Raw genomic sequence first — 20658 nt, 5'->3', positions numbered from 1 at the left:
CATTCCTATAAAATAGCATGAACTAGTCCCATGAACAGCACCTCAGACCGCAGGAACTTCACCTGCTAGAGACAGAAGCTAGCTGTTAGAATTTCTTCTGAAAAAAGTAAAAAAAAAAAAAAAATCCAAACAAATTTAAAATCACAGGGTGGGTAAGAGTGGGGAGGATCACTTGCTTACATAAGAAGCGTGCTCTATCAAAGCTGGTTACCCTGGACTGTACCAGACACTTCACTATGAACGCTTACAGAATAAACTGCCTTGGCCGAACGCTTCCTCTTGCCCTCAGCCAAATAGACGAGCATATCCATTTATTTACTCAAGTCATATCTCAAAGCAAGATGTCTTTATCAGAAAAATATAATCCTCTGAAACCTTTTAAGATTTTGTCTAAACAGCATCTTCTGGCAACAAGTTCTACATTAACTGTGGAAAACATTCTCAACTTTCATTTGCTATTTTTCAATCGCACCTTTACCAAGTGAAAATACTTAGCAATGCTAAGTGCATCCTCACGATAGCCTGATTTTGGTCACATGGGTATTGTGGAGTTTACGGGACCAACTGTTACACTATTATTTGGTATGTCTGAATGAGGTGCCTTGAGTTTCTCAGTCACTTTTAGAATCCTTAGCCTCCACACACAAAATCAGGCAACATTTATTTCTAAAGGCAAGGTGGTTTAAAATGATAACTTTAAAACTTGCATTTCCTCTCATAACACAAGAACAACAACATTGTACTGAATATAGTTGATTTTTAAAGGAATTAAAATATTAGTGTAGAAAAATAGGCATGTTATCCTGCATAAGCCTTCAAGCCTTTTGATCCTCATGGAAGCTATGATCAGATAAAGAATTCTTTTCACGTAAGAAATCTGTAACAGTTTCTGGCTATTTTATTGAATTCAAATTCTTCTGATACACCAGTAACCTAGTCACATTAAATCTTAGATCAGATTCTTAGGAAAACTCTACAATGGCAGCTCAAACTAAACAGATTTTAGACAAAAAATCTGCACATATTAAGAATGTCCTGCTGGTATGAAAAGTAAAGTGTGAAGTAAAAGAACATCACTCTCAGGAGCTAAAGACTTAATTGCTTTACAGTTAAAATAACAGAGAGGTGAAAGAAATATCCTTTCTTGTGTAAATTAATACCTCTATGCTTTTCTAAGGTTACAGATTAAATAGTTCACTTTCCAAAGCCATTCAAATTGAACAGATGTATTTTGAGCATTGACGGGCAGGTAGAACTTCAGATCGTCACTAGGTTTTCAATCTTGCAATCCACAATTCTCGTTATTCAGCTCCAACGCTAACTACTAGGCCTAGGTGAGTATGTCATTTTTTCCACATCACAGACGGGGAATAACTGTGCTGGTTTCGATCTATAAGGGTTAGTCTTACAGGACACTGCTTAAAGTTGTATCCATTTTCTCCAGAAGCCACTTTTTTATATAGCCACCAACACATTTATAGTTCATGTTTTAAAAGTCTCATCTTAATGCGTTGGATATATCCCAGAAGAAAAATTTCTTCCACTCAGTGGAAGAAAATAAGCATACAACTTCAGAAATCAAACCATTTCTACGCAGATAGAGGCCTACAAAGGTCAGCTCCCAAGTTTGAGAATATTTGTCATACCCCAAATCCTAATTAACAAAGTTCTTTAGTGTAAGAAACTATATCAGACCATGAAAGTAGATACGGTATCAAGAAAGGGAAAAATTCCTCAATGACCTAGCTGTCCTTGGATCACACGTTTATTAACACACCTTCTACAAGTACCCCTGCTGTTACCTAGGTGAGAAGAGGGGACAAGGACAAACAGGGAAGGTTAACATATTCCTTTTCTCATTTTATTGTAAACCTCTCCCAAAGGAGGAAAGACTTTGCCTCTCTCAGCCTACAGAATGATGCACTAGAAGCACATACTCACTTCTTCTGTGTGAGATCCAAACCACTGTTGACTATTCCCTCCACCTTGACATTTTTCTGTCCACAGATATTTCCATAGCTGTCATATCCTGAAAGCAGCCTCGCAGCTGCTCCTGTAGCTATTGAAAAGCCACAGATAAATCCCTGGGGGAGAAAAAACACAGTTTAGTAATTTTTTGTTTGCTATTAAGGAAAAGCCAGCTTAATTCATTTGTTCCTAAGCATAGCTTCTTCAAAAAAAATCTTTCAGGTTAGGAAGGAAAGACGAGGACAATCCACCGAGAACTACTGTACAATTATGAATTTAAATACAAGGCAAACCAAGGATTCAGATCTCTAGTCTTACATATTATCCAAGCAGAGCTAAGAATCTTCTAGGTGCTTTTTTGAGAGTCATCATATCCTAACAAAGTGGTGCATTAAGCAGCAGAAAGGCCAAGGACAGGCAGTGAAGGAGAACTACAGGCAGAGCTTGAGTTGTCAGGGATCAGTACGCATCTCAAAAGATTCCAGACAGTCTGGATGTTCTTGCTTTAGGATTTTTCTTCATTCAAAATACGTGCTTTCAATGTTGAGCTGGAATGAAGATGTAAATCTATCTGAGGTAAATGCCTTTTAAGGAAATCCGCTAAAGCGAAAGAAGGAAGTGGCCAGGTCCAGGCCACCGAAGGTCCAACTGCTGGAGTTTAAATGCAAGAAAGGAAAGAAATAAGGAGCAGGAGAATGGAAAAGGCCTTAGACAGAGCAATGTGGGAAACGCCCCATGTCTGGTACATCTCACTGTGAACTTTCAAAGATCTTACACTAGCCAAACCAGGTTCAAGGCAGAGACGAGATGACCAGAGATGAACGCGCCCCCCCAAAAATCATTAGCTCTCTAGCAATCCCACTGACAGGGAGAAGTGAATTGTAGGCTTGCTCCAGTGCCCTCAGTGAACTGCTTCTACAGATGAGCTGCAAGCTAAGACTTGAGAACGGGAAGCAGAGTAAATGGTTGAGACAAATGTGTGGAGCAACAGATGGCAGCAACAGCATTGTGCAAGGTGATGACATGAGGCAATGAGATCAGCATGGAACAGGTAAAATGTGGGTGGTTTTAAAGGTCTGAAAATACAAGAGGGTGATCTTCTAGGATGGAAGCACCCAAGATTAGGTCATTCTAGAGACATTCCAAATACTAAGCTGGTTATTACCTTTTTCTTGACAACGTTCTAATGTACTTACAGACTTAATACTCAAAGTTAAAGCAAGGGCAGAGGGAGCAACATGTACCAGTAATAATTAAAGCTGATTTACAGCACTCACTTTCAATTTCTTGGTTCCCTGTAAATGACATACAAGTATGCATTTTTACATACAGTGGTATTCAGGTTCTCAGCTTGTTCGTGAATTTTTTTCCTTATAAACAGGGTAGAAAGAAATCACATGATTCTGTCTTCACCCTTCTAATCTATTCTGCAGTGCTACCACGGCCTCCTGACCCATGGTGCTATCTGACCCTTCAAGTGAAATAATTCAGGACATTGTATTTGGCTGAGCAGTATGATTGCTCTGCATATTATATTGCTTAAAGACAGGGAAAACCTGGGACACTAACTCACAGTAGACAAATTTATCATTGTGGGCAGCAGATAGGTATTGACTGAGTTACCAGAGAACATCAGCAACAGTGGCAGGAAAAAGTAATCACAAAGACTGCATGTTTCAGGAAATACTGTGCATTTTATGACTTTAAGATATTCACATGTTATAGTGAGAGCATAAGTTGTAAGATTTAAACACAACATTAGCATCTCTACACTGAAAGCATAGCCAGTGACAAACACTTTGGGGAAATGCAAAAGGAAAACCAATTGATCAATAGAATAAGAATTTCAAAAAACAGAGGCAAAGGGACTAGAAAAAGAAAGCTGATATCATACAAATTCCAAATTCTTTAGGCCTACTACTTGCAACATAGCAGTACAAGACAGTGACAAAGCAGTACAAGACAGTGACAGACATTCTACATTTAGGAAGAACAGCACACATAGGTCAATTAAACAATACAAGACAAAAAAAAACTATGACTGTCTATTGCTAGTTTCCATTAAGCTGCAGGTTTTGGGGCTTGCTTGTTTTTTTACTATAAAGGGCATAGTGCTGTGAAATTATACTGAGAAAGGTGAGAGTTTCAATATACAAGGCAAAGCAGCAATATCTCAGATGGAATAGGAAGAACCTTACCGTTGGGAATAAGGTTGATTATAGTAGGTGCTTCTACTGAGCATCCAAGCAGAACACGGTCAACAGTTTGATGTTTAAAATCTTTGCTTCTGTGCTACAAGTCTATTGCTGTTAATACAACTGTTTACCAGGCTCAAAGCTATCATTTTCAGGACATCTGCAGTCCCATAAGGAGCATAAGCCAAGTGGTACCTTATATCACTAGAGATCACTTCAAGATTAAACTCATGTTTCAGAAGAAAGGGAACTGGAGGCAGACGTGGTGCAAACGACAAATTCTGAATCCCTACCAAAGGTCTTTGATCTGTACACACTACTAAAATAAAATCCATTGCTGCTTCACAGCAGACGGTTCCTAGGCTATTATACCCGGACCTTGTCTGAGTTACCAAATGCACAATGTTAAAACCTTTTTCTAACGAACGCAAACTCTCCGACTACGTAACGTTCACAGGATTTTTCGCATTTTACTCACCATTCCTATGCAGAAGAGGATGAATAGGAGCAGCCACGGCACATCTGTGCAGCTGTGATCCTCCAGTGGTTTCCACTCTCGCTTGGAGCTCTTAGATGAGAAGAGACAGAGATGGGGTTAACAACGTTTATTCCAATTCACTGTCTTCTACTTACAAAAGAAAAAAAATGCAGAAAATAGTTCTCCAGGGCATTAACATACAACTGGTGTTATCTTTAAACTCAGATATACCTGAAAAAAGTTCATCTAAAACATGTCATGAAAGACATTAAGCGCATCCACTGGAAGCTAATCAACAAAATTATTTATCCAGAAAACAGACAGGAACAGTGAAGGTTCATTTCCCTTATTTTTCTAGTTTTAGCAGAAAAGGGAAGCTAAAGACATTGAATCAACAACAGCTGTTGCTGCCCTCTTCTATAGCTACCTTCCAGTAATCTGCTTTCCAAGAAGGATAAAAGTTTAAGCTTTGCAAAAGCTCTTAAGTTTCAAGACATTATTAGCAATATTACCAAGTATAGTGCATGTAGAAAGAATGAAAAAAAATTGCTGTTGAAGTAACAGTTCTCTATCTGCCAAGAAGAGGCAGTTGAGTTCAACACTTAAGCAATACTGAGTCAGGACTTCTTTGCCGAGGTGCCAGAAAGGAAAGCCTTGTACTTGTAAGGTTAAAACATTGTAAGCCTTGTAAAGTTAAAACATTGAAGGAGGGAGACTCTATTGCTAAGTATAAAGAGGTGGATATACTTTGTCTCATGAATTAAAACTGTAGTCGCAGACTGAAGTTTCACTACATTGGCTATTTCTTTTTTTTTTTTCTTCAAGTTTTTCCTATATTAGTCCAACTTGCACATATACGTACTCTGACCAGTGAAGTATGACAGAAAAAAGAAAAGCTCTCTGGGAACCAGAGCTTTTGTGAAAGGTGTTGACCGGCTGACCCTATTCCGCTACAATCTGAGCAACAAAAGAATTTAAATTGCAGACAAGCTATGGCACTCCCAAGCTACGAAAAAAAACTATAGCATCTTAAAAGATACACAGGAAGAATGTTCACATACATACTGATCTTATTAGGCAGAGACTACCCACACCAGTTCCAGCCACTGAAAGGCATCCTTACATGCAGGAGGAAATAGGAGGAATAGATAACGTTCTGAAGTCAAGGTGCAAACAGCATCTCTTCAGTTTGAAAGGCTTCTAGTGCAAGAAGTTGTTCTGGTTGCAGCTGTGACAATGTAAAAATCAAAAAGCACAGTTTTCTAAGCACTAGGACTTTGCATTAGGGAATTCCATGTCATTTTTGCAGCCTTATATTAAGGATGTTCCATTTAATACTTTTAATTCCGGTTGCACAAATTCATTCTGGGCTCTGAACAGTCAAGCTTCTTTTTATTTTACTCGTTAATCACCGGGGAGAGGTGTTAAAAGGTCACATTATGCACTCTGCTACACTCATTCAACAAAACTGGCTTCTGATCCTGAAAGTCTGCACCTAGAACTAACACACTGTTTAAACTTAACATTTACACCTAGATTGTGGCATTTATACTGTTACAATTAGCATAATCAGAACTGCACAAAGTGTGTAAAGCTTCATGCTCAGGATTCCTCAATTCACTCCAAGGATCCTGGATTCATTTCAGATTTGCTTTTATTTACACACAGCATAGAGAAATTTCAGCTCTAAATGCACCTTAAGAGTAAGCTGCCCTTGACAGAAGACACAGTAATAAGACGCATAGGGTGGGGGAAGTGGGTGAGGGGAGGGGGTGGGTATGCGGAGTTATCCTCTTTGTACCATTTTGCAAATAAAATCTTTTAATTGGATTTTTAAAAGCCACTGGACATCCTCTGGAACAGCTCTCACAAGGACTTATTAGGATGTCTGACTACTCACAGTTACCGTAAGTAACCCATTTCATTCACCAAGTTGACTGCAATTTATATTCCAAAAAGAAACTTGAAAAGACATGGTGTAACAAGCAGTTAGAAGGTTACACAGAGAAATTCAGTCTGTGTCCATAGCCTTTACTTGGCGCCAAAACATAGTTTTTTATTTCCAGAAAAACAAAAGCACTAAGGAAGATATTCTAAACAATGAGTTCTCTTTGAGGCAACTCAAAAGTAGCTTCACTGGATACTTACCAGCCCATATTTTAACTACCCAGCATAACAACACCATAGAAAGCGAAAGATCTTTATTGCCATGTCCCGTTCATTCCAGTAGGCTCACCACTTCTCTCCAGACCTTGCTACAACCTGAGCTAGCTGGCAGTAACTATTTGATGTTTTCTTCTCACTAGTTTCCTTGTACTCTGGATTCCCAATGAAGCTTCTTCCCCGAGCTTCTAACCTCTTTACCATCACTGGATCTTTGATGCTGGTGCCTGTCTCTCTCCAGTGGCCTAGTGCTACTCCCAGCCTGCTCTATCCCCCGAGATCTTTACTCAGACCTTAATATTCATGCTCAGGCATCACAAATCATTAAGCCGTGGTCAATATAAGGTCTAAAAAAATGACGTTTGTTCTGCAGTTTGGAAACTATGCTTTATCTCCTTTGTAAACTGAAGTAGTATCAAAATTTTAGCTGACGTGTTTGGCCTACAATCCTCAATCAGCAGCTCTACGGATTTTGGCCCTTCCTCTAGACAGATTAAGACCCTTTCAATATTTGCTGGCGAAAGCAGCTTATGGTTAAAATAGAGAATTTTTTTTTTTTTAATTTTTAGATTCCATGTAAGTTATCTCTTAAAATAGAGCTTTTGTAGTATATTCTATGCTACTTGTGGATACTGCTGCAACTAACAAAACACAGGGTCTATGTGTGCACAGTCATGGCAGCACAGAGGATCAAGAGCACTATCAGTCAAAATGGAGAGTAGGCAACAGAACACTTTTCAAGGACTTAGAGTCTGGACACTTTTGCTGTTCATAATAGCTCCAGGGTGCTGTTTTTAAGGGTTAGGAATTATTTACTCAAGAATCTAAATGAATGTGTTCAGAAATACACTCCACATGTTCAGTTGGCTACCTATATAACCCAGTTTTCAGAATAGTCTGCAGATTCAGTGCTTCTCAAAGACAAATCAGAATTGCTAGGCGCCACGTAATTTTACAATTCCACCTTAGTTCATTATCTAGAAAGTTTGGTGTCTAAACTTAAGCTTTAGAATTGAAATCTAAGGTATGAGTTTAAGAGGACACAGGTCCTTAAAGAAAGTTAATTTTTTGCAGAAGATAAAAGTGTGAAGAATGCCAGTAGATTAGCTGTTAGCTTTTTTAGCTTCATTCAGAGGTAAACGATCTCAAGTGAGAGCGTCCCTATATCGAAACATAAAATAAAAAGGGACTTTGTTCTTGGTATTCATTGCATCCAATCACTTAAAAATCTAGAAAAATCCTCAGATTTTTGTCTCTTCCCCCTTTCAAAAAATATCTTAGCAGCACCACGTAGCGGGCCTGAATTTAGATCTCTCCCACATACTTTAAAATACCATGCTTTAATCACTTCTTTACACAGTTATTAGCATAGCACAAAACCAATAGCTTTTTTAGGTACTCAGCTATTGTCAGCTATAATAATAGCACAGAAGACAATCATACAAGCACTCACCTACCCCAGCTAGAGTAAAACCCAGAAGTGAGTTCACAAAAAAAGTACAAAGATATGCCAAGGAAACAAAAGACTACAGATGCCGATCACATTTCTGAGCCAAAAATAAGTCTCAGAAAAGACCAAGGATGGAAGGGTTCCACAGAAATCCTGCAGGAAGATTCAGTAGTCATGAGGAAGAGCAGTCTTCCAAACTACTAATCTAATTCCAGGACCACCAAACACAGTGTGAAGAAAACCATGGGAAGGCAAAATGTAAAAGCACTATCCACTTTCAGCAAAGTTAAGCTGAGTTAAACTTAATGAGATATCAAATATTCGAGCTACACCACTCCAGTTCAAGAGAAGGCTTTCAAATGAAAACGTTCAGAATTCCTGGAAGGTCCAAAACCAGGACAAACTGCTCACTGCTTCAAGTTAATAATGCTATATAAGACATTATATGCAGATGAAACAGTGACCCAATATTCTACTTCACCGTTTACTTTAATACTATGTCAAGCCAAAAATATCAGAAAAGACAGAAAAGTTGAAAGACAGATACACATAAACCATTTTGATATTCCCTCTTAAAAAGCAATCAATCCTTTTATTTGCAATAGCTTCCTTTTTCTTTCAACCTGACTCTAGTACAGCAGGAAGATGTTGCAAAACATCCAGTTTGCCCATTCTCAATGGCTGCAAATGGGTATCATTTTATACACTTCGAAATGACCACTTTTTTGTATTCAATGTTAAATACAGAAAAGGTATTTTGTCTCATCTCTCTAAAAAGACTCAGGTCCAGATTTCAATTTTTTTTTTTTTTAGAACCTAGCATAATAAGACATTTAAGCACTTGCTCCATTCCCCCGTAGCAGCTGATTCCAGGCTGTAATGATGCAAGTTTTCAGACCACTCCTCTTCTGAACTGTCTCATGGACAATTCTTGGGTTTCAATAGTCAGGCACATTATCTGGTGTATGGGAACTTCACCAACTGCTTTTACCGTGTCTTTAGTTCAAATTCAGTAATTGCTCGACCTTTTCTTAAAGACTGCATAAGTTCACAAAATAAACTCTCCCACTAGTCTGCCCTCATCAACACATGGCGCATGCCTCATCTTCTAGCTCGTATACTCCCTTCTATATTAAATCCACCTTGCAAGCTTCAAGTATCTCCATCACTGCAGCAAAGGTAAGCCCTTACAAGGATCTGTCCTAAAAGCATTAAGTCAATTAGAAAATTTAAGAAAGCTTAAGATTCAGCTTCCTTCCACAGAAGCCTTGCTTCTCTCCTGTTATGACGTCAGTTACAAACACTGGGACAACATGAATAGCCGAATTCCAGTTTACACAGAAACCATTTTGTTGAACAAGATCTATAAACCTTTATATGAGAAGTCACCTTGAATTCCCTGGATGACAGAGATTTGTTTCAGGTATTCTAAATCACATTTACACAAGAGCTCTGATAGTCTTTAATGAAGTCGGTCACTTTGGCAATAGCTTCTGGATCTACTCCTTTCAGTAGCTATAAATTCATTTTGTTTTTCTAAGCACAAAATCTAGCAAGAACTAGCTCTGGAAGCCAAGGAACTACCAAAGTTCAGTTTTCTTTGGAATTCCTACACGCCGCACTTAGATTCTCACTTCTAACAAAGTGAAAGTTACGATCATGAGTTCTTGATGCAGTGGATCAATTCCTGGTGGTTTTTGTTCCTTAGGTTCTGTGATGTCTAAGAATAATTCAGCTTTTGCTACAGCCCCTTTCTGGAGCTAAATCTGACCATTTACTTCATTAAACTCATAGGAATGTAATAGCTTTGAATTAACTATCACTGTCAAATTGGCTGAAGTTAGCTAAATCAGTTTAAAAGTTATTTGGAGAAGGACAAATAGTTTCCTAAAGAAAAGAAGTGTGTGTATTCTGTTATCCGTTCTAACCAGTTTTGGTAATGCTAAGAATAATGAAAATTTTGGGTAGCAAGTATTTTTTTTCTTTTCTTTTCTTTTTTTTTTTTTAAATTGAAGGATAGTTTTTATTGTGCTTTTAAAGTCCTCAAGGACCATGTTACTGATGTGGCAGTTTCGGATCACATAAAACACATTCCAGAGAACCACATTCATCTAAATATGTCCCCTTTAAATTCCCTGTTGTTATATGACCTTGATCTAGCGCTTGGATTCAGAGTGTGTGCGATCATAGCTGAAAGTAGGAGAGTAAATAGGAATGACTCCCGTTGGAAGCTACACTTGTATTTGGAACTCAAGGAATTCAGGAACGACTGTGTAGCTATTTATCTATGTAGGAGACAATGCAAACAACCACAGTGTACACATGGCATCAATTTACAATGCTTGGAGGCAGAAAAGGATACTCATTCTGACTATGATCTTTTGCAGGAAACAGCCGTACCCTTCCTTGGAAGGAGGCTGTTTCTGATGACTTTCCAAAGCACTAGTTATTCAACTGATAGCATTCAGTTTATTCTAGAAGAACAACTAGTACACAGACTCATTCTGCATCTACAAGGTAGGTCTGAGGCTTTCCAGAATTGCTGGTTTTGTTCCTATATTGCTCGTTGCACAAGTGACATCTAAGAGACATGGTCCATTTCTGAGTTTTCCTCAGGAAACAAAGCAGCCGGGTTAAAGAGGTTGCTGCCAAAAAATCATGCAGTCCACCATCAGTCCTAGATACTCAGTTTAAAAACTACAGCTTTACATGCAATTGAAACATCTCCTTCCTGCCAAAAAAAGTTTTTGAAACATTTGTCAGCATTTCCTAATGACTCCATAAGGCGCTGATTCCTCAGTCATTTTACGTATCTCATGAAAGGATACGTTGCTGAAGAACAACTCCATTCATGTGCTGACCTTTACCATGAAGCAAGCACACCACCTTTGAAAAAAAGGGTGTGACTAGTTTATGACTAGTTCATGACTAGTCTACCAAGAAGGGTTTCCTCAAGTGGAATTTTGCGCTGCGGATTCCCACAGAAGTTGCTCAGAGCAGAATTCTCCCTTTTACCAGAGAGCATGGCATTTCACTGTTTGAGATACCGCACATCTTTCTACACTATTCTGCGGCTTAAAAAAAGAACTAGTAGCAATTGTATATTGTCCTTATAAAACTCCTTTGACTTCTCTGAAACAGATTCGAACTGAAGGACGTGAACAAAAAGAAGAGATGAGTCCGGACTCTAGGCATTAATAGTTCTTGGTCAGAATAAACTAGAAAAAGCCTAAAATCATGGAAGTCCCCTACTCCACAAGCAACTGCATCCATTTTGACGTCATCATATGAAGTAACCAGGGAATTCTCTCCTTGCACTATGAACATTAAACTGCAGGGAACAACATAACCAGTCTGCTACATCTGGAATTACGTTCACACCACAAAACAGTTTAAAAAAAAAAAAAAAAGAAAGAAAGAAAGAAAGAAAAAAGGCAGTATCACTTGCAAGTTTAGAATAAATGTGTCATTCTATAAATACCACGACCCAGTAATTACTTCATGAAAAACAGAGTATTTGTCTATATGCACAGATGATTTACTAGGTAATGACTGATCAAGCGTATAAAACACCAGAATATAAAATCAAGATCTAGCCAATTCTTTCGTGTTTGCAAATAAACACATTATGTAACTTTTAGCCTGTTAGAGAAACAGCACAGAAAAATTCATGCTGAGGGGGAGAGAAGAGACATGGGCATTTAAAGCCTTCATTAATAATAAACAGGGTGGAATCCCTGACAGTGCCAATATCATGCTTGTTACTTCTAAGGAGAATAAAATCTATAATTATTCTAGTATCTTCTACGACTGACAAATGGATGACTCAGTTCCAAAAAAAAAAAAAAGAAAAAAAAAAAAGAAACCTCATCTCCCCATACACCCTGTGTGAGAAAAAAGAAACATCTCAAGTAAACCAGCTCCACATATAAAATTCATGCTGTGAATGCAGTGTGTGTAAGCGTCCAAAACAAAGTCCCACAGCTTTGAGACTATCTGCAGTACGTGAATTCAAACCTCAATGATCTTATCACTTGTTAGGGAAACCCTTCAGTTTACTGCATCACGAATTCTAGGAACACTGTGCAAACCTGCCCCAGTTAAAACACAGTATTAACTACAGACTTCCTATCCATTACTCATTGTTAGTTTTTTTTTTTTTTTCCTGTCTAAACAAACAGCATCTTGCTACAGTCCACATAACATGGATTCCAATTCTCACATTCACATTACAGCTGATTTATTATAAAACAATTTATTGGCATTCCTCCATTATTAGGGCAGGAACATGCATCAGCAAGCCCAGACTTCTACTGTACTATACCTATTCACTTATTTCATCTACACTGAATCTTCTGTTTGTACATCAAGCTGCTTAACAGCTACTCAGATTCTGTTCTTACTATGATATATTGCAAGTCCCAAATTATACAGTATTTTCAAACCTTATACTAGTAAAACATTGTCCGATTATAACATGCACTTAACTTCCAAATATACATTAGCTTTGTCACAACATGACATTAGCAGAGGAAAAATAGCACAATAGAACCCTCAAATTAGAGGTTTCCACAGAAGATGAAGGACATTCCACAGAAAATGCTGCCCCTGCTTCTGTGAACTCCCTTCATGTGTGATGAGTAATTTTCTCCAGACAAAGAATTTTTTCATCCTTTTAAAGTTTCTAAAGTTAGAATTGAAAAATAACATCACAGTTCTTGTAAGACCTTGTGGCCACCACAATACTGCTGTGAAAAATAATGATCTTCCCATTTACTGTAGACATCTATAGTATTTTGCTAGGTAGTCTTTCAAAGAGCATCCTTCAAACAGGTTTGTCAATGGAAGTGAGCATTAATGAAAAGAAATAAGTAAAAAGAAAAAAGAAATCCCATCTAGACTCATAAGTTTCCTATAAAAACATCCTGAGAATTTTTTGAGAACTGTCAGTTGTGTTTCCATTTTAAAACTGTCAGTTTTATTGTTTCCACTGTAGGTTTCCGTAATTTCTTTATTCTCTCTCTTGCTTAGCTGATGTTGGTTCAAGAGTCACAGAATGACTAATATCCAGTATCAGAAACAAACACACATCCCTCAAGGATGGTGCACTAATCAGTGCTAAAGACTAAGAAGAAAAATCTACCAAAAAAAACACACAAAAACAATAGAAAAATATGAAATCATGCACTCATCTGGCATTTACAGTCTTTGCAGAAGGGCCTTCCACCTTTCAAAGGCAAAAGTCTTCTACTTGGCTGAGAGTTCTGTGAAGTTAGAAGCTCCTACTAGCATGTGTCAACACAAACATGGTCCTGGAGAAAACCTGTATATGCAGGACACCGGGAAGCAACTCTCGCATGCATTGGCCATATGCGTTCTTCCATATCACTGCATGTGGAAGCTGAAAGCCAGAGTTATGCTGAAACTGAGAAACCAATAACCATATTTAACCATGTTTAAGGGATATCAACAGCACTATTAAAACTACCCAGAACCTCTTCTGTTTCCTCCAGTGAAGATAAAGACAACTTTGGTCTTACCTTTAAAAAAAAAAAAAATTAAAAAAAAACTTTAGATGCCTTTTTAAATAAAAAATTCTGACTTACAGGTCTAAATTTCTGGTGTGACAAGAATAAAACCTGCTCAGAATTATTATAAGAGCGCAGTGCCTGAGGATAGTGAAAGAGTATTAAATCAGTAAGAACCCACTCTAGGAAGGCCATCTCCTTTATGGGAGAAACAGTGGGAGGAGAATAGAAAGGGAAATAATGTTAACAAACCCTTAGCTTATTACGTAAACATAATTCTTTAGAAGCAGGCAATCATTTTACACTTCTTCCTAATAAAATAAGGGGGGTCTGGCAGAGGACCTTGAACAAAATATTTGACAAGATTATCATGACCTTGAACAAAATATTTTAGTAGGTCTCTTGATTTGCTTCTACAGATCTGAAAGTGATATTCAGAGTTCTCTTCCTCAGTAAAACAATGTTATCTGGAAAGCAGTAAGAGCAATAATTTCAATTGAAAAAGTAAACTCAGGGCCTAAATTCTTACTTGTGGTAAACATAGGCCTGCTCAAGTACAACACATTTATGAAGACAAGTCATCAGACATCACTAACTTCATTCTATCTGCCTTGACATCCCTAGCAATATGATCTTTAAAGCTGAACTTCAAAATGAAAGATTTTGATTTTTTTCTCTTTTTTTTTTCCTTCTTCAGCATGTATACAAGCGCTCTTAAGGCTGTCTCCATACTTCTGTACACTTCTACTCTACATTAAAAACTTGGAAGATGCAGAAGGGTGGAAGACTGAAGATAAGCCATCAGATGTAATGATTATTGTTTACTCCTTAAATCTATGAAAGTTTAAAGTCACTGTAAGACCTAGAAGAACTCTCATATATTCACCAACACAACTGTTCCATAAACGTACACACGAAAGAGCTCTGTGTACTGTTTCATCAAACAGAGGTATCAACTAGCAATCAGTTTAGCCAGTGGGTAGAGTTCACTTTGCAACACTCTGCATAACTTGACTTTAGCCCTAAAGCATAAGAAGTACAAAGGATTTCCTACCAGCTTCTTCAAGTGAGAAAGATTCAAACACAAAATAACAAAGATACAGTTTCTATTGAGTTGGTTTGCAAGTTCTAAGGGTCACAAAAGAGACAACTGAAGCAACTCCGAGGGGAAAAAAAAAAATCACAATTAGTCTAAAGGAGAAAAACACATGTACAGCAGCAGTTTGTATAAAGCTCACCTTTAGAATAAACAACAACATGAAGAGCTTCACTACATCACAAAAAAGTATCATTTCTTCATCATGAAAAAGTGGTCAGTTTCATGATACTTGCTCTATGACTGACAACATTTTAGATACCAGTTAGATTACAATAGCATAAACTTTTAATCCAACATGCACTCTTAATGATGTAAGATGATTTAGATTTTTTTTTTTTAATATTCTCACTTTACAAAAAAATCTTCTGGTAAGAAAAAGCATGGAGTACTATATCCTTAACCCACACTTTTGTTTCTGAAGTGCTAAAAAAGTCACTTTTTGAATTATCTAAGAAAGAAAAGAAAATACTGTTACTTCGAGCTTTTAAGACCCGATACATAACTGAAAGATAGTCTACACTTCAGAAGTAGCTAGAGCTCAATGGGGAAAATTGCAATGAATTTGAAAAAAAAAAAAAAGGAAAAAAAATACAAGTAAAAGTTAAAATACAAGTTAAAATACCTCTTAAAAAGTTTAAAATACCTCTTAAAAATACCTCTTAAAAAGTTTAATACAAGTTAAAATACCTCTTCTGCCCTAAGATCAAAAGGAATTATTTGCACAGGTTGTGCAGTTGCTTGTAACAGCATTTTTAAAAAGCATACTTGGCACTTAGCAGGAAGAGAATGGAGCTCACAGACCACAAGCACCAAAAAAAATTGTAGAGTAACTCAGTGAGACGCTTGACTCATTAATACTGTTCTTGGAGCCTGCTTGTATGCTTCATCCTTTATACTAGGATTACTTGCCAGAGACTAGAATGGAAGCTTCATCTACTGTTAAAGCACTGAAAGGGAAATTAAGCTTTCTAGCTCTTGCAAGCAGAGTTCACAACTAATTCTGTTTCTGCTTATCAACACTACTAGTCAACCAGCCATCTGCCTTGAACATACCATGCCCACAGTGAAATGGGTATGGTTTGAGACCTTGTATTCAGACATTTGACTGCAAGAACATGTGACAATTGAAGCTAAAGCTGAAGTTAGTAATGAGATATACTGTCACAAGAGACTTGAATTTCATCAGAAGCATGAACATTTTTAGAAGGTTAGGAAAGGCAGATTTATTGCCCTTCTTTAACAGCAGGTGTTTGCGGTAAAGTTTTTGCACAGTTTGTTTTCATCTCCTTTTATAATAGGAGATTCTTTTAGTGTTGTAAACCACTAAAACCGTCAAGAATAAGATTTGTGGCATCTCATTCATAGATCAAATTTCGAAGAAGATTTCTAGCTCCTATCATAAATATTTTAGATAACAAGGTATATCACAAGCTTTCTCATTTCCAGCACAAACAATAAGAACTCAATAATTTGCTTTGCTTTCTATAACATCAACAGCTCTGAGAGTTCTGTCACAGGATTCAACTATGGAAGAGCAGGAAGGGAGGGAGGAAGGAATCCACACTAACCTACTACAAGAGAAAGTATTTTAAGGTCTACTTCTCAACAGGTAAAATGACAGTAGAAAAATAGCAAAGAATGAGTACACTTGAAAGTAAGACAGCCTGGTATGGTTGTACTGAGTTTAAATTAACATAACTAATACAGTCCAAGAAGAATTTGGCAGAATAGGAAAAAAATTACAAAGTTAATGAAAGAAAAAACACCCTAAAAGTACAAGCACAGACAGCAGTAGAGAAGAAACAATAATCAGAAAACAGAAGGCAATGAAGAATAACGAGAGGACAGCATTACAGAAACCCAGTGAGAATAAGATATCAAGATGCAGAGGATTACTGACAGCACCAAAAGCAACAGAGGTCAAGAAGGGTAAGAAAGGAGTGGAAACCTTGCAAGTTGGCCAAAAAAAGCCTGTAGAGAGCTTAACACAGGCCATTTCAGCAAAGTACAGGAAGAGAACGGGAGGGAATACGGAAAAAGAAGAGAAAATGTATGACAACAGAGGTAAATTTCCTGTTGCACAAGCCTGGAAAAGGAGGAAAGCAGACTAGGGCTGACTGTCAGTTTTAAGGATTTAAGTCAGAATAAAACTGGGAAAGGAAAAAGATGGCAGCAAGAAGCTAAAAAGGCATACAGGGAGTAAAAAATATATATATAACGAATGGGACTTTAGGCACAGGCCGAGCAGTTAAAGGCAGCAAACAGCAAAATCTCCCACTGTAAATAGTAGGCAAGAGTGCTGAGAAAAGGTAAATATGCTGACTTTAGTCAGTTCTGTCCCTGAAAACCTTCAGATTCTGCAGGGAAAGAAATAGCGAGAGAGCTTAAGACAAAACCGTAGACAGCCTGCAAAACAAAGGAACCGAGAAATGCCTTGGGGGGCAGGGAGAAAAAGAAAAGGACAACTGAGTATGAAATAAGAGTTTGGAGGCAGACATGAGAGAAATTTACCTGATTCAATAACTAGTCACAGGTAGGTCCATTATCATAAATAAGATGAGGTGGCAGTAATGAGAAATGGACTTGGAAATGCAGTGAACACATATGGAGATGGCTAGCAAAGTCAACGCAGAAGCAACCACAGCTCTCAGAAACAGAAATGGGGTTTAGCAGATGAGTAGCAAGCAGGCAAGAGAGTTGAATAATAAACTAAATGAGAAATCACCTTGGAAAACAGAATTATAAGGAATGAGTGTGAGGAGTCATGATACGAGGAGAGACTGTGTGTCAAAGCCTGGCATTCATCAAGCTTTTTGTGCTTGCGCTCTCTTAACTCCTCCATCTTGAAGTTTGAACTTGTCAGCCAAATTAGGATAAATAAGCAGCAGCAAGTGAGGCAACATAGAAGGTCTGATGAAACACTGCTCAAGTAAAGCTTAAGAGGGAATGATGCAGGGTGATAGTATAAGGCAAAGGTAATGAGTGAGCCAACATCTACTGTTCATGATAAAGTGAGGAGAAGAGAAACATTAGGCTCTAACGTAATGCTGTACTGTTTGGTCACAAGGTTCTTCCAGTCAATACACTAGACAAAATTGTTGCTGACAAAATATTTGGCAGCTAGTCTTTGATTTGAATTTTCTCAAGAGATACACAATTGCTTGTGGTTAAGGAATTAGGTAACAAACCATTCTTTATACTTCACTTATATATAGGGGATACTAAGCTCAATTACTATCCCATATCCTGCCACACATAAGGAAGCCAGATCAAAGATTCAGCAGTATGCTATTAACATCACAAGCAATGACAGGGGAACGTAAGTAACACTGAAAAACAGAATCAGTTAGTTGAAACCTGTGAACAAGTCAAATATTGAAAATATCTAATCCTCTATTTCTTCTGCTGTCGGTCTAACACTATCCAGAGATGAGGCTGTTTTTTATTTAAAAAAAAAAACAGGGAACAGTAATGCAAGTTTATAAAAAACAGCTACAAAGTGGCTATTACAAAAAGCAATTTGCACAGTTACAGAAAATAAGGCTGAAAAAGACCTAAAAATACCACCAACTTAACTCTCAGTGCTGCAAGTCTGTATCAGTTCTATTTAAGCCATTCTTGACAGATGTTAGTCCAACATGTGCCTTAGCAAATCTCAAGCAATACAGACTCCACAGTCTCTCCCCGGCAGTCTACTGCAGTGCTTCACCAACCTAAGAATTTTGTAATTCTTCCCTAACATTTGGCACAGATCTCTTTCTGAAATTCAAAACCATTTCTGCATATCATATACAGATCATTCCCTTCCCCTTTGCAGCAAAATTTGCCATATGCAAAGGATATTCCCTGTTGTGACTGGACAGCTCTCTGCAGTGTTTTGCACTGGAAGGACAGAACCCTTTTAATAATAAGGGGAAAAAAAAAAAATCCTGCCAGAACGATAAGCTACACAAACTCATCTCTGTGATGAGTCATCTGGGACAGCAGAGATGGACTTTCCTGCATAAGCACTCTGCTGGAAACCGGATTCAGCCACCATACAGCCAAAGGAAACTAACATTTACAAGCAAGCAAGGAACAGCCATAGCGTTAGTCATGACCGTTCCACCGAGTGCTTCCAGAAAGGAGCTAAGCAAAGAACAATACCATCCTAGTTGTGTTGTTCAAAAGGAAAGTTAAAATGGGAAGCAGAGCTGCAAACTGGAGCACTGGGTGGAGCTCCTGATTGTGCCTTTTCGGCAGCACCACTCTAGGAGAAACAAACAAACAAAAAAAAGAGTTGGTAAGGGCAAAGGAGAGCAAAGGGGGGAAGAGGAAGAAACAAAAACTAAGCTACGAAATAAGAAAGCAGAGATGTGCATGAGGGCAACAACACTCAGTGAAAAGGGTGCAAGGAAGCATCTGGGCTCTTGGCCATGGAGGGTAGGTGGGGGAAGGGGACCAGTATTAGGACCACGTCCTTTTTCCAGAGGCAGCGGACCTGGGAGAGGACCCGCATATGGCAAGTTTTCTCCCAACAGACGGCTATTCTTCCCGGGGAGGGAGCAGGGAGATGTTGCAGAAGGCGCCCCGGAGGAGAAACTACAAGGAAGCGCATGGAAGTGGGGGTACAGAGCTAAAACGGGGTGCAGTGAGGCAGGGTTGGGGGCGGGAAGAGGGAGAACAGAGCCATGGGAGAGGTGTGCAAGGCACAGCAGATACGGTAAGGGAGAGCCAGAGTTGCGCAGCCATGGCGGGGGAGCAGGGCATGGCATGGCAGAGGGTGTAAAGCTACGGCACGGGGAGGGAGGAAGAAAGGGGCAGCTGGTGCAGAGCCATAGGGAAAACAAGAGCCCAGTAACGGGTGAACAGCGACGAAAGGGCACAGCGGGAGGGAAAGCAGGGCACGGCAAGGAGGAAGCGTGGGGTAGGGGTGCAGAGCCGCACAGAACAGGGCTATGGAGGGGGGAGTAGAGCTATATAGGATAGTAAGGGGATGGACAGTTACAGGAGAGTAGGGCTATGGGGGGCAGGGGGAGTGTGGGGAGCACAACGCCGACAGAGCAGGGCTAAGGGGGGGGGGGCCGGCTCCGGCCGAGCGGGGCTACGGAAGTGGGGGGGGGGGGGGGGCAGGGCCACAGCGGAGAGCCATCCCGGGGAGGCGGCGGGGAAGAGCCGGGCCGTGGCGAGGAAGAGGCCAGGCATCGTGCCCCGGGGTCCCAGGCGTTTGGGGGGGGGGGGGACGGGCCGCTCACCTGCGCGGCGGAGCTGCAGCAGCCCATGGCGTCGGCGGGTCCCTGCCCCGGCCGTGCCCGCTAGGCGCCCGGCATCCACTCGCCGCGACGGCCCGCCCCGAGGCGGCGGCGGCGGAGGAGAAGGAGGAGAAGGAGGAGAAGAAGGAGGAGGAGGAGAAGGAGGAGGAGGCGGCGGGCGGAACCGTTAGGGAACCGTTGGGGAACCGTCGGGCCTGTCAGGCGCGCGCGGCCGCAGCGCCCACCCGGCCGCGCCGCCCCCTCATCTTCTCCCCGCGGCGGCGGCGGCGGCGGCGGCGGCGGCGGAGGGGGCGGGGCCGGCGGCGGAGGGGGCGGGGCCGGCGGCACTGCAGCGCTGGGGTGGCCGCGTCCCTCCACTTCCGCTCTGCCCCCCGCGAGCCGCTTCCGGTTTTGCCGCGTTGCCAAGGCAACGGCAGAGCCGCCGGCGAGGGAGAGGCCCGGTCCTGGGGGTGGCCGCGGGCCGGGGCCGGGGTCGGCGGCCTTGCTGGGGCCGGTGGCGGTCGGCCGTCGCCTTTCTCCCCATGC

The 20658-nt window shown here is 40.0% G+C and overlaps 1 protein-coding gene across 9 annotated transcripts in view; it reads right to left on the bottom strand.

Annotated features, from left to right (window-relative positions):
* SLC44A1 (solute carrier family 44 member 1) overlaps nucleotides 1-20416 on the bottom strand; it is a 65226-nt gene extending 44810 nt beyond the window's left edge. For 5 of the 9 annotated variants that reach the window (XM_068927176.1, XM_068927177.1, XM_068927174.1 and 2 more), the window contains exons 1-3: nucleotides 20116-20416; nucleotides 4642-4731; nucleotides 1942-2084 (exon numbers count right to left, since the gene is read on the bottom strand). In XM_068927176.1, the coding sequence (XP_068783277.1) occupies nucleotides 1942-2084; nucleotides 4642-4731; nucleotides 20116-20142 (260 nt within the window). In that variant the 5' untranslated portion in view covers nucleotides 20143-20416. Of the gene's footprint in view, nucleotides 1-1941; nucleotides 2085-4641; nucleotides 4732-5764; nucleotides 5870-19027; nucleotides 19131-20115 lie in introns of those variants that run through there. The other 4 variants (XM_068927179.1, XM_068927181.1, XM_068927178.1 and 1 more) reach the window with 4 other exon arrangements.
* Between the last annotated feature and the right edge of the window lie 242 nt (nucleotides 20417-20658).

The sequence above is a fragment of the Struthio camelus genome, chromosome Z (assembly GCF_040807025.1).
Source record: "Struthio camelus isolate bStrCam1 chromosome Z, bStrCam1.hap1, whole genome shotgun sequence".
In the NCBI taxonomy this organism is placed as follows: Eukaryota; Metazoa; Chordata; class Aves; order Struthioniformes; family Struthionidae; genus Struthio; species Struthio camelus.
Note: the sequence above shows the minus strand (reverse complement) of the source record. Positions and strands in the feature narration are given on the sequence as shown.